Below are 21679 nucleotides of genomic sequence, written 5' to 3' on the forward strand. Positions count from 1 at the left end.
AATCTACCAAATTGTGAGGTTGCCCATTATGTAACAAAATAATGAGAACATATATAAAGAATGTGTCTTGAAAGTATTATTCTCCTCTATCCTCTTTCACTCTGCTGCAAGCGAGTTAAGGAACATCACTGCCTTTTTATTCCAGTACTAACATTTTATATGCATGTGAGCTCATGCTGTACAAAAGCTTTGTTTTCTTATTTTGTGCATTTCAGTTGAAACTTTGGCTAATATCCTACAAACCATAACTACCTTTATATATACACAAACCTCAAGATATACTTTTGTTATTAGCAAATTTTATTAAAGAGATATGTATGGAGGTTATAATTGGCTGCAAGACTGGAATGATATCAACTTGCACCATTTTCAAAAAAATTCCAAGAATGTTCATATTTCTGACATAAATAGGATTCACCATACACTCCTAGAGCACTCAGGTCAATGGCACTATATTCTCTCTTTGCCAATGCAAAATGAAGAGTAAATTAGAGGGGCCATATTTTAAAGAGATATTTTAATTTCTTTTCCCTCCTTCAGGAGGTCTTACTGCTTCTCAATCAGACATTGTTTCCTTTGAAAACAACCTCTTCTCCCTAAAAACAATTAAGTTTTAAGGCTAAGTACCATGCAGCTGTCTTTGAAAATGTAAAGTGTATTTTCAGATAACATATGATAATGTATCAGCTTTTTCAAGTTCATTGGTAAAGCTCCTCCTGCCATGCAGAAAAGAGGAAAGAAGAACTTGCCTCCATATCAGTTATGCACTGTTGGAATAACAATTTCCATTTTTCTTTCTTTTCACTTCATGTACAGATATTCACTCTTCTCTGATTGTTCTTCATTTGCTTATACATTTGCTCCAAAATGTCAGAAACGACTATTCAGTTAACTGCAGCTATCAGACTTTTAGGCTAAGTTCACTAAATTTATGTCTACTCCCATGGCTATTAGTGCATGCTATTTAAACGAAAACCTTGACAAACAAATCTGCTTTGAAGATTGTATCTATCTACTTCCATCCCTACATAAAACCACCTGATAGGGTGGAAATCTACTGAATAGCGCTGACATACAGCTAATATTCCTACTACCCCTGAGGTAAGTGTGCAGGCAACATCCCACCTGTAAACTGGAAAAATCAAAAGTGATCTTGCAAATAATCACTAGAAAAAAATACTGCTGATTCCAGGTAAGTACTGAAAACGGAAAGGAAACATGATAATCCCTAGGCTTTCATGCATCTCTAACCGCTGAAGCAAGAATTCACGGGCATTTGATGTTTCCTTCACATGATATTTCCTTTAAAGAGTTTGTTACAATTAAGATCACTGCCTCCCTAAGATCTTGCTTTATGGTGAACTTGCCACCGGCTGCCTCAAGAGAGGAGCCCAGAAGAGAAGATACAAGGACTCCCTGAAACAACATCTCAGCCTTGGCCATATTGATCATCATAACTGGTCTACTCTGGCCTCAAATCGGGAGGCCTGGAGACGCACCATCTATAACGCTGCTGTCTCCTTTGAGAACGCACACAGGATCACTCTTGAGGAGAAAAGACAACGCAGAAAGAATCGTGTCTTGCTGAATACACCATCTAAGGAATCTTTCTGCTGTGCCTTTTGCAATCGGATATGTCTATCTTGTATTGGCCTCATAAGCCACCAGCGTGCTTGTAACAAACATGGATAGAGCCTTCCTAAATCTTCGTTCATGAAGCCTAGCCATGAAAAAAAAAAAAAAATCACAATTAAGATGAAGTTCTCCAATTCCAAGGTGAAGTTGCTGATGTTTTGACAATCAGGTGCAAGTAAGAGAGTGCAGGCTTCACTCTCAGCTATCATTTCGCAGAGTGGCAGGCTTTCCTCCTGTAAAGTGCCTACAGTCAAAAATTCTTAAATCAATAGAAATGAGTGCAAAAGTAACCCATTATCTCCTACTTTGCTATTGGCAAGGTCAGGGAACAAGAGATGAAATGTCCCAGCGCTTTAGCAGAAGACAATAAACAGCAATAGAGGGAAGTGAAGAGCTTAGGTGGGACTTGCCTCACCAAACTTAACATGTCTACACCTCTAATCTTTAGAGATCTATTCTTCAAATATCTACAAACTTTCAACTCCCTTTACAGCTAATGGAAAGAAATAAGCATTTTACAGTGGCCTTCAGTTAACCTATTTTAGAGGTCTATTTTGGGATGAGATAAAATCACAGTCTGAATGTGTTTATTTTTCTCTTGGGATTAGAAAATGAGCCTAGGGTGACTGGATCAGCTGTAGACATCTATATTTGGTCAGGTGAATCCCTGTAGCATCCAGTGGCCAAAATAACCATACAAAAATCCAAGAAAACTAATGAAGATCTATACTGTGGCATGTGCTCCTTACAAAAAACACTCCAGGTCAAGGATAAAGGATCCTGGGAGCCATATTGAATACTCTTAGTGAAGAAAAAATAAAGCTGATACAAACTTGTCTAATAAATCTTTAAAATCTTAGCTTCAAAGATCAGGTCTAGCTCTGGAGATATTTAAAAACTGAGTAGGGATAAACCAGAAACAAACTCATGTTACTCTTATTACTTACCCTTTTCCTAACCTACAATCTAATAAATAATTCCTCAGAATCTGTTCTGAAGCTATACAATAAAAAAGCGAAAAGAGCTGCTGCTCTAACAAAATATTTTTGGTCAGGGAAAGAAAAACAAGCCTTCTCTCTCTCCTATGTGCAAGCTTTGCTTCAGTGGCCGTGACGGTACGTGATGGGCTGTGTTTGAACAGCACTGCTTGGGTTTGCGGCACTGAGCTGTCCAGACAGTCAGATAAGTGGCATGTCAGCAGGGAAGACAGCAAATATGTAAAGTGACATTCTGACTGTGGTCCTGACTCTGTAAGGACTGGTCACCCCAGCAGTGGTTAAATGGGGCTTTTCTGAGTGAAGTGAGTATTCATCTTAACTGTAATCTTTATAAATTCTAGTATTTCTTAAAAAAAAAAAAAAACAGTCTGTCAAAATCAGTGCAAGGATGCGTGCAATTAGTTTATTTAGCACATCTATTCTGTCTTTTCTCTTGTAAAACTCCTACATATTCATGGTAAAGAACTGCTTGTGCAATGCAGTATCTTTTAAACACGTAGGATCTTAAAACGTAACTAAACAATACTACTTCGGAAACCTGTATGAAAGAGTAATTACCTTCCAAATTAACATTATCTGTTACCTAAGCCTATAGTTATACACCACTTATATTTGAGAGTAGTTTCTAACTTGTGCTGATTGAGGGATCAAATCTCAGTGTACCTTTCAGCTTAATCTTTTGTTGTTCTGGAACTTGCACAACATTAAGTCCTTCTGACTTTAGTGATATGTTTTCCCAGAAGAGAAGGGGAATGTACAAAGTTACTTCAGAAAAAAATTGTATTTATTGCATAGAATGTCTGTGTCTTTGAATAAAACATGCAAATGTTCAGATGCTAACAGCTGGAGACAGCTTCCCACTGCCACAAGATCTTTCAACAACTGTTCCCCATCCCTCTTTGGTTACCTCCACTTTCAAACAATTTCTGTTATTAGGACAGATATTAAAGTAGTAGCTTTTCCATTTTATAATAAAGGTGTGAAATCATTTAGAAACTTCAGGTATTTAGACTGCTGTACAGTAGATACAAATCGAGTCTTTGCACAAATTTTCATGGACATATTTTACGTGGCTTACAGTATTCATGGACCAAAAACTTTTCTGCCACTTTTTGTGAAATACATCCCAGCAAGAATGCATACACCACTTGTGAAAAGAGAGGAAAATGTCTCAGAATACACTAAAAAAACTCATGCTGAGCTGCAGAAAAGATCCACATGCATTCCAACCTATAGCCAGCAGAGTGACTCCTGCCTGTCTTCAAATTCTCAAAGCTTTAAAAGAAAACACTTCCTCCCTCTCATGACCTCATACTCTCTAAAGTTCAGAAACAGGCCTAAAAGGGTTTTAAGCAAGTATTTCAACATATTGTTCTCCAAATGTACAGATACTTTCCTTCCAATTCTACGCAACTGGAATTTATTCTAATCTGAAGCTAAGGGCAGCCTTACCTGCAGAAATACTATACTACCATTTCTACACAACAATCAAAGATCATTGAAAAGGATTGTTGAAATGCTGAATGGACAGTAGAATCCACCAATAAAGTTAGCATAGTAAGGAAATGCTTCTATATAGATAGCTCTTTCCTCCTGCAGTTACCTTGATTTCTCTGCAGATGATCTTCATGAAACATCCCATTAACTGTTTGCTACCCTCCAAGAGCTACAGAAGTTCTGCCTTAAGGATCACAGAAAGACAATGCTGCTCAGAGATAAGATTAATTCCCACTGCACATTCTAATTTCTTCTCAGTAGTGTCTTAGAGCACAACAGAGATACAAAGGCATTCAACTTGGCTTGCCATGCTGCTCTCTCTGGAAGATGCTGGTCTGCCTCCCAGAAGCACCAGAAGAGGGGGAGAATAAAACTGTGTAACTCTTACAAAACTGCTGTATTTTTAACTAAAAACAACAACAACAACAAAAAAACCCAAACAAACCCCAAAACAAAACAACAAAAAAACCTCCCAACCCAGATCTAGAAGTATGCCTTTTCCAAATGTCTGCCTTGCTGAATAACAAATGTGACCAGTTTGCTTCCATCCTATTTCTTCTTTCAGGCAGATGGTTAACACTTATACACTTATATTTTGATACTATGCATGGTCTGATTTAGAAAAAGTCTGCTCACAATGAAAATATACTAATATTATATTTAAAATCTGCTGTAAACCCCAATTGCAAAAATCTTCAGGTTTGAGATTCCCCTGGAGCTCTTCCAAGGAAAAGAGCCAACTACAATAAATAAGGTGGGAGGTTAGGGACTATCTACAATGTACTGACTTGCTATCATTAGATTTAAAATACTCATGAGAATACAGTAGTGGAGGAAAGAACACTAATGTTTTTCCCTTGTGAAACATGACTTAGAAAATGTGTGGAAATATTCAATAGAAAAGGGACCAGAAATGGATAAAATTTATAATTTTTTATGTAGAAACCAAAAAGATCCTAAAATCATTTTCAGAGGCCAATAATTTAAAGTAGGATCTCAATATAGAAAATATAGATAATAATGCTGTATCACTTATCTTTCAAGGTACAGTTATAAAATATATTCTTAGAAGTGCACTGAGCCACCCAACAATACTTTCCTCTTTTGATAAACAAAAAAGTAACTTAATCAAGGTGGAAATCTATTTTCCTTGAAAGTGCAATGCAGGGCATTTTCAAGCACCTGGTCTGTTAAAATTACAGCCACACTTTCATCACCATATATCACAAAACTAAGGTAGACAACCTTCACACACACCCCCACTCCCTGTTACAGGGACAAACCCCTCACAGTTTATTACTCTTGCATACCTCAAACCTCTAGTGACAGCTCCCCTAAAACAAAGTACATGCTGCTCCAGGATACATGAAGGGAAGGACCACATTGTCGTCACATACATGAAGCAGAGAATAAAAATTGACGACTTACCTCACTGTAGAAGAAAACATATTCTTGTGATTCATCTCTTATACTAGATTTATTTTTTTCTTACTTTAATAAACACAAACATTTACTGGACCTTAAATATTGTATTTAATTCCTTATTGTGGAAAATACAGATTTTCCTTTTAAATAAAACAAATGGCTCTAAAAAAACTCCCAGAAGTAGTAGAATGATCTCTTCCAGAAGTTAAAAGAATTTATTTTTCTTAAATTCAAAAGCTTTAAATCTTAGTGAAATGAGCCACAGTGGAAAAACCCTTTACAATATTACTGCACCTTATAAATAGTAAATGAAATTGTTTGAGGTCAAGGAAAGAAATACTGCAATCCTATATCAAATGTGCATAAAGGATGATGGAAGGTTCATATTCCCTATTCTTTCTTTCCTTTTTACTCTTTAAATCTAAAATGAAGCTTTATTTATAGCTTCTTCTCAGAAGACCTTCCTGAAATATCCCTTAGAGGTATTTTCAGAAGTATTTGATAATTTAACTTTTGCTTATATTTGAGAAACTAAGAAAATATTGAAGAATCCTCCAAACAGAAACAGGATTCCCAAAATAGCCATAGATCCATGTTTCTGGATTCTTGCTTATCTACAAAAATCTGTGGGATATTTTAAAAACTTGCACATCTCATTTTATAATGTACAGATTCTCATCATCCTGGCTTACTTTTAAATTAAATTATTACTTAAATTTTCATTAAAAATCAGTAATTTCTGTAACCATACAAGTTTTTGGTTTTGTTTTTCTTTTTCAGTGCCCACTCTTGCTTGGCAGTAACGGGGTGTAATACTCCTTTCCATATGGGGAAAATGACTGCTCTACTCCTGCCAAGATCAATCTTGTCTGTATTAAGGATAACTACTCGGTGATCTTTTGGAACTAACCAAATGAATGACAGACATGTGAGAGTGATTCAAGTGCCTATCCACAGCTATTTTAAATTAAACTGACATTGGGGGAAATGTTGTGTACCCAATTCTTTTTCCCATACACTAGGTACTTTTAACTGGTTCCCATGAAGATCTCATACTTGCATAACCAAACCAAGAATTAGGAGTAAAGCCTCTCTGACTTTCATCTGGTAATGAAACCTCTCTTCCTTTCCAGAGGGCAGTTACAGATATCCCAAAGATGAGACTTCATTCTGAAGTAGCTACAGGTCTTCCTACTTCTCATAACTATCTGAGGAAAAGGAAGGGAAATGGCCTCTGAGTTTCTGGACATAACCTTTGTACCCCCATGTTCTGGCAGTATTATTTCCTTACATCTATTTAAGTCTCCCATCCATGTAAATGGAGTAAAGAAACATTCTGCATGCAACTATAAATATATCAGATTAAATAAGCCTCTAATGCTCAAATTGAGAAAGTTTAATATAAGTATTTCACTGTGAACATTTGAGGTGAGAGCAGAAGAACCATTCACAGATAATACTGTCAAGACAGAAGGAAAAGAGACAGAGAAACTATGAAAAAGCTGCACATGCATAATACGATTTTTTTAAGTTCAGTTAAAAAGAGAGGAATTCTGTACTCTTTAGTATATATAACCACTGTCACAGTACAAAGCCCTTATAATTTTCCAGTGCTCCTGTACATACTGAGCCAGAGTAAGGCTGAGGTACTGCATGCAGACCATCAGGTTCTTCATGAGTGGGAGAGGCAGGAGCTCCCACCCCGATCTAATTTTGATCTAATCTGCAGTCAGTAAATGACCTTGCCAGTAACCTGCACCACGGGTGATTTCTCTCCTTGATAAACTCATGGAAGAAAAATCCATTGAGTGCTATGAACAATAAAATTCTTACATCTGCATTAAGGTATCTCTAAGACAATCACCGGAGGCAGAAAAGATGGTCAGAGAAGCACCATTCTGTGTTTGCCCTATTCACACCTCCTCCTTCTACTGGCCAGAGACAGAGCCCATGGTCTGCACCTCTTCTGACATTTCCTCAGTTTTGCTTCAAGAAGTATTGCTATTTATCTAAGAAGCTTGAATTCTACAGAAGTCCCAATACCTATGAGGTGGGATGGTATTCAGTAGTTGACACGACAACACAGTTGTTTAGTCACAGGATTATGGCTAAGAAAAAAAAAACTAATACAAGGGAAGAAAATCAAATTAATATTCTGTACTCAGGCACATCAGCAGAGGCTAATCAGACTATTAGTCCATTAGTAAAACCACAAGGTTTCACTCCGGCAGCTCTGAAATAGTAATGGATTTTCCCATGAAAACTTGAAAGAAAAGGTGAAAAAAGGTTTTTGTGGTATGATGGAAAGGAATGCCAGACACAGCTTTGGTCAAACATTCCCATTAAATATTTTCTCATTACCCACTAGGTTCACTCACAGGCCAATTTCACTGGCTATTTACCAAGGAGGTTTAAGATAATGTTCACTGCTCTATACTGTTTTTCAATTTTCTAAGCTTACTGGCATTTCCTTTTAAAAAAATCCTTGTGAAATTAAAAAAGTAACACATAAATGTTTTCTCTTCGGAGTAGATTTTCTGTTACTCCGATTATATACATTCTATACCTTATATACATTACTCTACATTATATACATTCTCCCACTAAACTGGTATACAAATGCCTTCAAAAAGTATTCTTATTTTTATTTTATACTTGAAATAAATTACTAAATATGCCTTTTTTCTTTAACAATTCGGACTAAATCCAACTGAAATCATTGAAATTATTTTCATGAGGAACGAGAGCAGATTAAGCTCTTTGGAGAGAGAGATTCTGGTGTATTTGTGCTTTTTACTACATGTATCAGCACAGCATAATTTTATTTCTGCAACACCTAAAAAAGCCCAAAATAGAAAGATTAAAACTATATATTTCAGTACTAGATAACATGTAAAATGTAAAGAAGCATGTAACTGATTTGCAGAAAACGAACTGAAGTCTGAGATAACATTATACGTTCATCTTTAATTACACTAATGCTAAATGCTATCTGCATTTTTGAGAGTATAAAGAAAAAATGGAAACTAGGCAAATAGTCCATAGAAAGCAAGTAATTACTGCACTGCTGAAAAAATGCTTTGATAAACTACACAAAAGATATTAATCTACCAATTTACAGTCCAATGATCTTTCCAACGAACAACTGCTTACAAAACATAAAAGCCAGCTTCTCGAAAATTCATTTGCTTTTAGCATGCCTTTATGCGTTTATATTTCATCAAACTCAGCAATTTGAGAAGAACAAGAAATGAACACTAATGAAAAAGCCAAAAGATACAAACAGTAGAAAGATCTTGAAAAAATATACTGTTTCTATTTTGTAACACCACTTATACTAATTTTTCTTCTTTTAGATTCAGGTTGATATGCTTAATTTTGTTTTTCTTAGATGTGTATTATTTAACCTGTAAGCTAGACAGACTGATTGTACAGATATTATTAGTGCTGACTCACTGAAAATTATGTGATAAGAGCAGTATTTATAAGTCTCAATCCTTCACCATTATTATTTTGACTATTTTCATTTCCATTATATGCAAAGCAGAAGAATGACAGTCTTAAATTTTATAACCACAAATGAAGAAAACCAGCAGCACTAAACCTCTGTAGACTGAAGTAATTTACTACAGTCTTAAAAAGTACCATATAAATATCAGCACACATATAAATTTATAGCATAAAATTATGAACCTGTTGAGATTTGTACACATATTTAAAATTTTACTAGGTGAGTGGTCCCAGTGAAATTGTTTATTGACAGTTTCCTACTGTTGGGTCTCAATTCCATGTCTCTCCTGCATTTTGAAGCAAAGAATAAAAATTTATGTCTCAATTCTGAGAAAAACTGATAGAAAAAGAATCTTTACTTGACTCTCCTGTAGCACTACCTATCTCAGCAGGTAAACAGACCCTCTAATTTTGAGAATTAGAAGACAAAGTTAGCAAATTAAAACATGCAGGTTGGTGACCAGTATTTCTCACTATTCTCACTAAGTTCTTTTGGACATTCAGGATCTATCACTGAAAAGCTCCTCATTCTTGCAGTCTTAATGCTCAAGTGAAGTTTCCATACACTGTTACTGACTTGACCATCACTAAAAGGAGATGCCATCATGAACACCTCCAGACACTCAGCTCTAAGGAGTTCAAATTCATTGTGAATAGAATTATTAAATTATTTTGTTGCCTGTGACCAAGGACAGAAGATCTCCTACAAAAGCTGACTTCTTGCACTTCATCCTTTTCTCAGTCATGAAGTTTCAGAGGAGATACTGAGGCACTCATTTTCTCTCAGAAAAAGGTTATAAACACTTGCTTATAAAACTTGTATCAGAAAATAAAAATCCCCTAGAAATTCTCATGTGTTAAACTGAGGTTCAGTATGTTCCATAGGAGAAAAATTCAAAATCCAATTTATGCTACTTTTGGAGAAATTCTTTAGTACAAAATAAAACTTCCAATGGCATATAAAACCCCCTGTATTTAGATTAGATGTTTAAAATAAAAACAGAGACTTTTTTTCCCCCTCCACAAAAAAACCCATGTTTTCTGCTTTGATAAGAATTCTGCATTTTTAATTTGCAAGACTACTGCCATGGAAATGATAGGTATAACAAATCCATCTATAACCAGATTTTGCTTTAGGATGAACTAAAGGAGAAAATGGGATTTGAAAAGAAAAGGAAATACAAATGTAGATTTTGTATAAATGATCCCCACCACAAGGAGGTTCGGCCTCCTGTACTAGGAGAGACTACTGTGCTGGGTTAAAAAAAGTGCAGGAGAAAACAGTATCTTGAAACAAAGTGACAAAGTTGCTAATCTCACAGACTGCAACAACTAATGGAATGCAAGCATATGTTGCCTTACTTATCAGTGGCAATTCTGTTTTAATTTCTGCCACTCCTGTTCCTTATAATCTATAAGCTTTCTTGTGTACATCATACAAGTGAAAGGACCTCTTTTCAACTATGGTATTAAGCTCTTCCCTTCTGTACAAGGGAATAGATAGTTCAAGCCATACACAGACCCCTCTGTATCACAGATTCACAACTTTAGGGTTTTATATTACTGGTGAGAATGATATTTTTTATGGAGAGATTCCCAATGATACCTTCCTTTCGTCATTAAATTGTTGCATTTACACAAGCTAGAGTTCATTGAAATACATTCTATAGTAACCACAAATCTAGTTTCAGGGACAAGTAGGAGTTTTGTCACATTAAGGCATTTCAACATGATAACTGGTGGAGTAAACAACAAAAACATCTAAGTATTTTAGGATTCGTGCCTCACTTTACAGATCTAGAAGGATTCACAGAAATCCTTGAGAAACACAATGGTAACACCAAAGCAGAGAAGTCCTATTGCTAAAACACCTTGCCCTAGGATTTCTTTTTTTTTTTAATTGAAACAAGAATAGCACCTATTTAGTTTAGTCTAGCCCTATCTCTTACTCATGGAATAGGAAAATTACAAGAGTGTTAGTAGATAATTACCTGTATCAGAGGAAAAAAAGCATATGAACATGATTTCATTTCATATTTTGAATAGATGATAAAAGAAAACTAAAATACATACTGCATCTGTAACTTCTATCTCATACAACTTCTGGAATGTCTCACGATAAAAGAAAAAGAGCTTCCCACTGCCACCACCTTTCTTAACAGAGGTGCCTGTGACAAGTATTTTATCATCTGGGCTGAAACAACAATCTGTCCTGTTGAAGAAAACATCACAAACATATAATTAACATATAGAGAACTTATATATAAATTGCATTCCTTAAGAGCAATCCTTTCTATTTGTTAATCCTTTTAAGACAAGACTTTAAAGTAATCTTTTGTCAGCTGTCATCTATTTCTATAGTTATCAGATATCTATTGTTATAGTTATCAGTTACAGTTATCTATTACAATTGCTATTACAGCTGTGCACAGGATGGGCAAAACTGGCAGATTCAATAAAAATCCACCTCCCAACAAAATTCTCCTCCACTCAAAAGTCTTGCAAGCTTTTCAAAATGAGAAACAAACAAAAAAAAAGTACTTTCAAATCTGGTTATCATCATTAAGTAAAAAAATGTATCAGTCATGAAATCTGTTTTTGCTGATGATACATTCTTCAGTGATGTAAGGTGGTATGTTTATACATTGGCCAAAAATGTTTCATTTACTTTTCCACTCTGTTACAAATTGCAGTCAAGACTGGGCTGTCCATTGCTTGCCTTTTTAAGATCTTATTTTAAAATTATAAACTGTCCTGAGGGTTGGATTTGGCTGTGTTACAGCTATAGAAATGCAAGTCATACCAATAAAAATATTAAAAGCAATACTTAGCACTATGCAGTTAAATAAATTATTTTAGTACCAAAGAACACAGCCATCAGCACTTCTGACACCATAAGCTGAATTCATACCAGGTACCTTCATGTTATGTCTACTTTTTCATCCAGCTCTTTTTTATTAATCATAGACTAAATAAGAATGAGGTGTACACCTATATCTCGTTACACAAACATAAGGCAATGAATGGGCCTCCTCCTAAAAAGTTGCTAATCTAATAAGACATAAGACATATTAGACTGAAAAATGGTATAAAACAAGCAAAGTTAGCTATGCAATACCACAAAAATGGTAAGAGCTTTTAAAGCAATGTGAATCTCTAAAATAGCCAAGAACTGACACTGCACAGTCCTCCCTGTGCAGTCCTTTCTGCACAGTTCTGCACCTAGTGGCAATGGAGAACTCCAGTAGAACCCCATCCAGCAAAAATACTGCTATTTCTACTAGTTGGAATAAATTAGAGTACTTACATTGGAAAGAAGCTGGGCAGTCCATCCGCTGAATTAAGAGGCTTTTTAAATTGTCTAATATCCCATATCTTCAAGGTATCATCTCCTATGAAACAAAAGAGACAAAAGTTAGCAATAAAGAATTAAAGCCAAGAATTAGGCATGTCAGAAAATTTCATCCTCTAATTCAGACAGAAAGAGAACAGAATGATAAAATAGAAGCATTCTAAATGGGAATGGTTTGGAAGATTTTTGTCCCTAAATGACTATTACAGTACAAGGAAGGATAAGAAGTTCAAAGTGCTACACTCTAGTACATCAGAAACTTCTTCTCATAGGCTTAACTCCATCACAGTAATCCCTCCTACTAAGAATCACTATCCACAGTGGAATCAAGTTCCCCAATCACTAGTTTATCCTGTGTTTGCGAGCATTGGTGCTTTGCTACTAGGAACAAATTTAACTTTCCATATACCAAAAGAAATTAAAATGTTGCCATGAATGGTATAGACCAAAAACTAAACAAGTTTTATGTGTTTGGCTTCTACCTGTCCTGAAAAAGCAATCAGGAAGGATGGAGAGCTCATGAAGTCTTCCTCCTTCTTTAGCAGGCAAACAGCAACAAACTGCTATCTCAGGATGGTGAAGAGGCCCTGGCATCAGTCAGAAATCCTCGGGGTGAAGGGAAGCAAGTGAAACCACACTTGCTTTAATGAAACCTTTTCACCACACGACCTTTAGCCATAAAAGCTAAGATGGAGGTTACAGCAAGACATTTATAGCAATTCTCATCTGTGTTTGATAAACATGGTGTGCTTGTAGGCCAGTAAAAGTTAGGCTGTTTATCCCTTTTCGAAAAGTTATGACATGTTAACAAAGTGAGAACAGGGGGAAGAAAAGAGATTAGTTAGTTATTCTCAGAGGGATCTACATCTCTACTGATTATTCTTCTCAGATACATCTTTCCCGTGTGTGACAAGCTACAGACTTTGAGCTTTGAAGCACCTAGACATCTCCTAGCATTTGACATTAGTGCCTCAGCACTTTCAAGGGTGAAAAGAAGGACACTAAAACAACAATTATCTGTAAAAATACCCAGAGATTGATTCTAGACTAAAAGTTACAAAATCTTTCTAACCTAGGAGGAAAAGAAGGCAAGACCTGCTTCCTTCCAAAGCACAAATCTTGCAGGGAAGTAATTTGGTTGTCTACAAGTATTTTATGGACTCATAGACTTTAAGCTCAAGAGCTCAAAGGAGGCCTTGGAAATAAAATGTTTTTTAAAAAAGTAACGTGCTGTAACAAAAGAAATCAAGGCCAGCAGTGCCCTTTACAGGGAAAGCAGTAATGTGTGGCCTCATACATCATGTATGTTTATATTAAAGACTAGGATAACTCCTTACTACAAAATATTTTTAAAAAGTGGACAACTTAAACAAATGATGTCTAGAGCAGAGTAGAAGCTAAAAAATGACAACAGAGAAAAATGTTGAGTCCCTATTTTGGTAATATCTGTTTTCTTATTGTTTCTCAGTAGACTCCATCCCAAGCATTTCAAAGCATTTGGTCTTGTAAAATAAGCCCTCCCTTCTCCCTCCCACCCCCAACAAAAAAACACTTATTAATGAGATGTTACATCTAAAGCACCAGCACTTTATAAATGTATGCAAAGGACACCATTTGGCCATTTTGCAAATCTCCTGGATAGGGACAGATCTACGGCTAGCAACCAAGGCTGTTCTGTTTCCAGTGGAATGAGCCTTGACATGATCTTCAAGCTGTAGTCCTCCCAGGCTTTAGTAGGAGAGATGCAGTCAGACATAGTAGCTATAGCTCTTCTGCTAACTAGAAGAACTAATGGGCTGGTTAAAAACATTAGAAGACTCTAGCAGGACTCAAAGTTGTGGTTGTTTTCAAGTCAACACTGCCTTTAACTGTGCAGAAACAGATAATTAAGTATTTGGAAAGGGAGAAATGCTAGTAGAAATACTTGGCTAATGCTGTGAAACTCTTATCATCATTTAGAATTTGCCCAAATTCACTGTTCCTAATTTGCTTTTCCTAATGAAAATTTTCTGTGTGCAAATGTGATTGATTACTGAATCTAATTTGCGTTTAGAGTTGAAATCACTGTCACAAAGATAACGGAGTATTAACTTTCCTCAATACTAAGGATTTTTTCCAGTAGCATTCTACTATTGATGCCTAAGAGGCTTCTTTACTAGAGCTGTAGCACTACTGTTCTGTTTTTAATTACTTTATAAATGAAAAAACCCTAGTTATCCTTAAACAAAAACATATAAACAGAAGTTGTGCAGTTCAGTATGACGCATTCAAAATAGTCTACTGAGATCATTCAGTATTTTTTTCTTGATGGTAGACTTGTCTGAAGCCTGGTAGGATTACTTAAAGCTTTTATAGTCTTTTTAGTAGCATTTCAAACTCTATTTTTTGCTATTTTAATAAAAAGGATACCAATAAACAGGCTCAAGTCTGACATAATCAGGTCAGACACCATTATGCTAATGGTATTGAGCACTGGATTTATCAAGAGGTAACAATCAGGTCCTAGAAAAACAGTCTTTGGTGAGCCAAGACAGGTATTTAGCAAATGCCTTTTAGTCAAAATAAGACCAACGCACTGATACTAGAAAGATTTTATCTGATTTTTAGTTCTCTTTTCAGGAAATGATGAGTAGGAAGACAAGTACATGAATGCGAATGGGCACAAAAGAAAAAAAAACTTGCCAGAAACTCAAAAGCTTACAATCAGCAACACTAAAAGGGGAAGCTCTGCGTTGAAAGCAAATCAAGGATACAAGGTGTTCACAGAGATCACAGAGGAAAGCAAAGAAACATAGGAAATGGGAATTTAAAAAAAGAATAGGAAATACACAGCATAACAAGAAGGGGTATGTGTGAGAGGGCACCAGAATATGTTTATAAACTATGAGCCTTTCTGTGAAGGCTTATGTGAAGAGAGGTACCTTACAGAACAAGGTATGTGCTTCTGCATTCTGCACTGGTTCTACAGGAGGAGCTGCAACAACTAAAGAATGACCTTTGGAGGCACCAAACATTGGGACCACAGTCAAAGGTCTCAAGGCGGAAGTCACAAACAAAGGCATCTGCACGTATATTTGCAACAGCTCTCACCATCACCTCCACCCATACCAGCCTGGTCAGATATTAAAGTACAGCATCTTCTCTAAACATATGGAAGAGGAAGATACTGGAAGACTTTGAGAAAGCCATTTCAGCTCCAAGTGTTGTAAATAGTTAATACTGAAATATTAAAGCTAATTAATGCATTTTTGGCATTGTTGGAATGAACAGTGCTCAGATTACTTGACATAAACCCATTTGATTTTTAAAATGCTAATGTCTGTATTTACTATAAAGAGCAATATATTATTCCTCTACACAAAATAGAAAGTCACTATACATGCTGCTGCGTAATCCTTGAGGAAACTGTATTCAAGGTGTTTCTACTTTTTAATCCAACTGCAAAATGAAATATCTTATTTTTCCTCAAATACGCTGTGAAAAGAGAAATACAATTAAATATTAAAACAAACAAACAAACAAAAAAACCCAAACAAATCCAAATCAGAAACAAAACCAAATAAAAATATCCAAAGGAAACACCAAAACATTTTTTTTTGAGCTCAGATGAAAGCATATGTCTACATAAGCTATCTGATGGCTTTGATGTTAATATTTTTTGCTTGGGTCTAACAGCATTGAATTTATTTTTCCTATATAAATTACTGGTTAAGATGACAGTGAGTCCACACAGTGTCTGTAACACAGAGAACAGATGAACCACCAAACTAAAAGCTGTCATGGAGATTCATGGAATTAAGGAAGTCATTGTTTCATATTATGACAAAAACTAACTCCCAGACATATCAGTAGTCAAGAAAAGTTTTTTTATATTCAATATTTTTACAATAGGTCCCCAAGTTCAGTCCTACTGCTTACCCTTTTCCCTGCTAAACAAAGAAAATGTTCTCCAAACATGATTGTTCATGGTTTCAAGCATGCAAAAATATCACTTTCTTAAGTTTCTGTCAAGTTACTACCTAATACCCAACAAGAATAAGACTGGAAACTTTCATAAGCAGCTCCTTAGGTTTTCCTTTTCCCTTGTGCCTGCAGCTGAGCCATGCCTCAGCTCTCTCATATCCAACACAGAATCTACATCAGATGCAGGAAAGCCCATCAGGCTTTCAATGAAAGTTCCCATGCCCCAAACAACTATCCCTCTCTGATCCTCAGCACTTGGCAGGTGTGTTAATCTATGAATGCTAAATCCACATCTGCTTTCATTGGTACAGATCCAAAGCAATACTCATATTAAAGCCCTAACCAAACAAGTCAAAATAAGGTATGAATCCTCCTTATTCCCTAGCACAGTGCACACAGAGCTTTTTCTTTTTTTTTTTTTTGAATATGCTAGACAAAAGTAGCACTTTTATCCACACTGAGTGGCCAAATTTCTCTGCAGTCCTACATTCTGCAAACAATCAATCAGCATTTTATACACCTTAGAGCAGAGTGTGATAGATAAAACATAAGTAAATGAAAGTCTGTTTAACATGACACAAAAAATGGAGACAGATGAGAAAGAGCAGGCAACCAAAAGTGCCACATGCAATAAAAATAAGCAAAGGTCATTTTATGTGATCAACATTCATAAATGTGAAACAGAAGAGAATTTACATAAGTGGATGTTTCAACCACTAGTGAATACTTCTCACATTAGTATTAACCTTGTTTGCTCTTATATTTAAAAGCACACTGAGGTTTATCCTTAAATCTCATACTCTATGTGAATTTTTTTGAGGACAACACCACTAGCAGACAGAAGCAGCATTTTACTTAGTGCAGAACAGAAAGACACACAGTTCACCTGCTCCCAGCAGAAGAAGGTTCACAAACAGTAAGGTTTGTGGTTCAGTAAGGACAAGCAAAGTTGAGAGCTTTTACCTCAACCACTTAGAACCCATTCATGATGGGTAGAGTGGCAGTAGAGCTCTGGATTGAGGAGCCTGAACCACATTTAGGAAACAATCCAAGTGCCATTAGTGTCGGTAAGCCTAGGGCCATCAAGGACAAGACTACCATCAGCTTACTCTGAAAGATGTTTTCTGGGAAACATAACGGTAAGCCTAGGGCTATCAAGGACAAGACTACCATCAGCTTACTCTGAAAGATGTTTTCTGGGAAACATAACGTTTGGAATCTTTGAAATGCGGCAAGATAAAGAGTCACTGAGGCAGTACCAATAGCAGTTGCATTGCACTTGTGCCACTCTAGCCATCAGGGACAGGGGGACAGGGAGGACTCAAAGCAATTGCAAGATACAGCCCTTGGCTAGAAATCACATCCCATGCTTCACAGGTTTTGCCATCTATGAATACCTCTATCCTGGTACTCTGTATATGTAATCTCATTCTGTCTATGTCCCATACTGACCAGATGTCCTATGCATATGTTAGGCACAATGTCAGCCGACATTAATGCATACTGCCTCTCCCTAGGCCTGTTTATTTGGCCTTGGGGCAATGCTAATGCATACACAGAGCTTCTGGTTACAGCTGGTTTCCATCCAGACAGCTTGGATGGTATGCTTGCACCTGCCTGCAAAATACTGGGTAGACAAATCTCTGCATGAAACGTTGTTGTCTTCAACAGACAACTAATGAAGTGAATGATTCCTCAAATACATCTTTGCCTTCTCAAGACTTGTTCTGTTATCCAAGACCCATTTATAAAAAATTCATCTGAAGTTTAGAACACAAGACCTTTTTCCCAGTCCTGTGGATATTTCAGATTTTTCTGCCATTCAAGTACATCTTAGCCAGTCAATTCCAGTCATAAACTTTTGATGTTTCTAATATAGATTAGATAAAAATTCCAATTAGGACAGAAAAGGACACTGCCTAGGAAAGCTGTATGAGGAATTAATAAATCCAGAACAGAGAGACAGTTATAGAGAGACAGTAATCTTCCCAGAAACAGCTAAGCAATAACACTGGACTTATTTTATTTATAATTCAGCTATTAATTTCCTTTTGGTATATTATTAATGCTAGACAAGAAGACAGATCAGGAACTGCATAATATAATCAGCATAGCTCTCTTAAAATATTTCTTAAATGCTGTAAAATGCACATTCAGGAACACAGTACTGTATGGTATATCAAATAAAAGCAGTAAATTATGAAATACTTCAGGTTTGAATCACTAGTGTCTCATTTCACTACCTTATCTCCATCATAAGCAATTACATTTAATAATGACTCAATTTATATGGTTTGTTTAATGAACAATTTCAACTTACCGAAGTTAAAACTGTCTTACATTCAACATATCACAGGGTTCTTTCAATCACCTACCTCCTCGGCTGGCAAGGACAGTCCCATCATAGGAAAACGTCAAGCATGAAGTGTCAGTGCCTGAAGCATGGGCTTGCCTGCAGTGGAACTTTGTATGTACCTGTTTGTCAAACAAACAAAACATTACAAAATAGACATTACAAACAAAATGTTTCAAAGTGGGACAAATATTTTATAGCATTTTGTGTACTCTGATGCTATTCCTAAATTTAAACAGAAACCTCTGCATTTTTAGAAGCTAAATTTCAACAGCCTTTTAAAAACATCACGCATGTTTCAGAATAGGCTCTCATAATAAGGCCTTGAATGCAAAATTTAACTTTTTCATAGGTTTAATTATACGGTACACACTTAGTGCTCCCACCAGCACCAAACAAAAAGTAGTTATGCCTGGTTAAGATAAAAATACATTTGAAGACAGTTCTCAACACTCCCCTAAGCAGGCCTGTAGTTACAAAAACTACCAAAATACAATATACATACTTTCCAAAGGACTTTAAAGAAGGAACTGAAGGAACTTAGTTTTCCCAAATTTAATCCCTGACAAACTTAATGGCTTACATAATAGAACAAAGCTCAGATATTTTTAAATTTGTGTTCCATTTAGCTGCAATAAAATCCTAGTTTGGGAATTATGTATATTTTATTTTAATTACTTCTATTTTGCTGATAATTCTAGAGAAAGGTTGAAATTGCTTTCAGGTTAACGTTTTATTCTTATTCATTAAGTCATTATTTAGTAAAATACCTAAAAATTCTATTAAAAAGGATTTAAAAATTAAATCTTAACACTCTTGTAAAATCAAGCTTGCCTACTTTCCAACCAAAAACAAAGGTCTCAGCTAAGATATCAAGAAATCTTTCACACAGAAGAAGGGAAAATGGAAGAAAAGGGAAAAGAAAGAAAGAGAGACAAAGGAATTTGTGACAGGTTGATTCCTTACACCTGGTTACATAGGTAACTATGCTCCTCACTTACCCTCTTTTCATAACCAAAAACTAATTCATATAGCTGTACAATTAAGCATTCAAGACTTACAGGTTGCCAGTACAATTGTATCTCATCTTCCTGTCTGCAAGATAAGGTTCAATACATACAGAGGAGAAGGTGGTAAATTAGTGACCTTAAAGTCCTTTATTTATTGCAGTGATGAGCAAAACAGAAAAATATGCATAGAGGAGTATATTTTCAGAGGGGGTTTTGAACAGCATGCAGAAAGTCAGCCCTATAACGCCACCTTAAACAGTAAGAGGACAAAACACTGAGCAGCTGCTCAGTGACTCCTATCCAAACTATGCATTAAAAGAGACATAGTTCTACAGAATATGAAGGGAGGATGTGACCACAAAATGCAGTCATACAGGCTGAATTCAGCTTGCACAGGAATACTCAGTTACTGAATCTTCTGATTTTTGACACGCACTTTACTAGGGCTCTTTTTTATGGGCTATTTGCAAGTAAAAGAACCAAACTAGTAAAGCAGCTAATGTTGTTTATCGTTTAGAATATTTGTTCTAAATTTGGTTCTAACACTAAAGAATATTCGTGTGATGACATTAATAACTACTGCAATCTTATTTTGATGTGCAGATTTAGTCAAGTATTGAGAGGAGTCACATGAGGCATTCCCTCCACAAATGACTCTTCATCAAACAAGTGAGGACTTCAAATACCAAGTACATGCTTCTTACAGTATTTTGGAGATACAATATAATGGCTTACGTTTAGCCTTAGTAATTGTTTTGAAATTACTGTCACTTCTAACCAATTTTGCATACCCTGGAGTAAGTCTATGAACAGAGTGCTGTTTACAACTGTATGTCTTTGGTGAGAGTGTTCATAAATAATAAAAATTATACTTTATGCATCCAATTACATAAAAGTTTCCAATATGCTGTAACACACAAAGGATAAAGTGTGAATTGGCTATCAGAAAATAGATTTTCTCCAAATAGTATTTGTTAAACATTAACAAGCAATTAAAATTATATATTTTCTGTCTAAGAAATACCATGGACACTTGCATCATAAATGGTTAATAATCACACTTTAAAAAATGCCAGAAACATTATATTATGATATTAAGCTAGTTCAAATGAATTGGAAGAACATCACTTGGGCTCCACAACATTCTCATCCCTTCCAGGCAATGTCACATTGACATACTTGTATTAAAATATGATTTTTTTCACTCTGCTGTCCAACTTAATGTGAGGCTTGTAGGATATTTTCCTTTAACTTCATCCTTAATCAATCTGAAATACTTTCTTTTGTTTTGTGTTGGATACAAATTAAAAAACAGAAAAGATCTGGGGTCCAACTAATGCCTTTTCTTTTATGTTTAATTAAGTAAAAACCCAAACATCTATGGATAAGCAAATTACATACCACTTCAGAAATTTTGTTATTTTCCTAGGATCAAAGATAATGATTTTATTTAGAATGAATTTATGAATGCATTAATAAAACCTAAACTGTCTCTTTCAGGAATTAAACAACTCACCTTAAATTGTGTCAGGGAAGGTTTAGATTGAAAATTAGGAAAAAATTCTTCACTGAAAGGATGATCAAGCATTGGAAGAGGATGCCCAGGGAAGTGGCTGAGTCATCACCCCTAGAGGTATTTAAAAGACATGTAGATGTGCCCCCTAGGGACATAGTGGTGGACTTGGCAGAGTTAAGGTTCATGGTGGGACTTGAAGAACTTAAGGGTCTTTTCTAACCTAAATGACTTTATGACTCCGTCACCCACTGTGGAGCAGTCTCAATGAAGTACCTGTACTTCAACAGGTTCTTACCCTTTTTCAACTGTCCTATAGAAAACGGAAAACAGCAACATACAGATATCAAAGATTGACCTTATGTACCCCCTTATCACAAAAACAAAACCAACAGAATTAATTTAGCCCAACTCTATCCAGCT

The 21679-nt window shown here is 35.8% G+C and overlaps 1 protein-coding gene across 1 annotated transcript in view; it reads right to left on the reverse strand.

Moving 5' to 3' along the window:
- The window catches only part of WDR70 (WD repeat domain 70), a 130124-nt gene that overhangs the window by 20127 nt on the left and 88318 nt on the right, over nt 1-21679 (reverse strand). The window contains exons 11-13 of the mRNA XM_032675240.1: nt 18756-18855; nt 12373-12457; nt 11139-11277 (exon numbers count right to left, since the gene is read on the reverse strand). Coding sequence (XP_032531131.1) covers nt 11139-11277; nt 12373-12457; nt 18756-18855 — 324 coding nt within the window. The remainder of the gene's footprint in view (nt 1-11138; nt 11278-12372; nt 12458-18755; nt 18856-21679) is intronic.

Source organism: Chiroxiphia lanceolata, chromosome Z (assembly GCF_009829145.1).
Source record: "Chiroxiphia lanceolata isolate bChiLan1 chromosome Z, bChiLan1.pri, whole genome shotgun sequence".
NCBI classification, from domain to species: domain Eukaryota; kingdom Metazoa; phylum Chordata; class Aves; order Passeriformes; family Pipridae; genus Chiroxiphia; species Chiroxiphia lanceolata.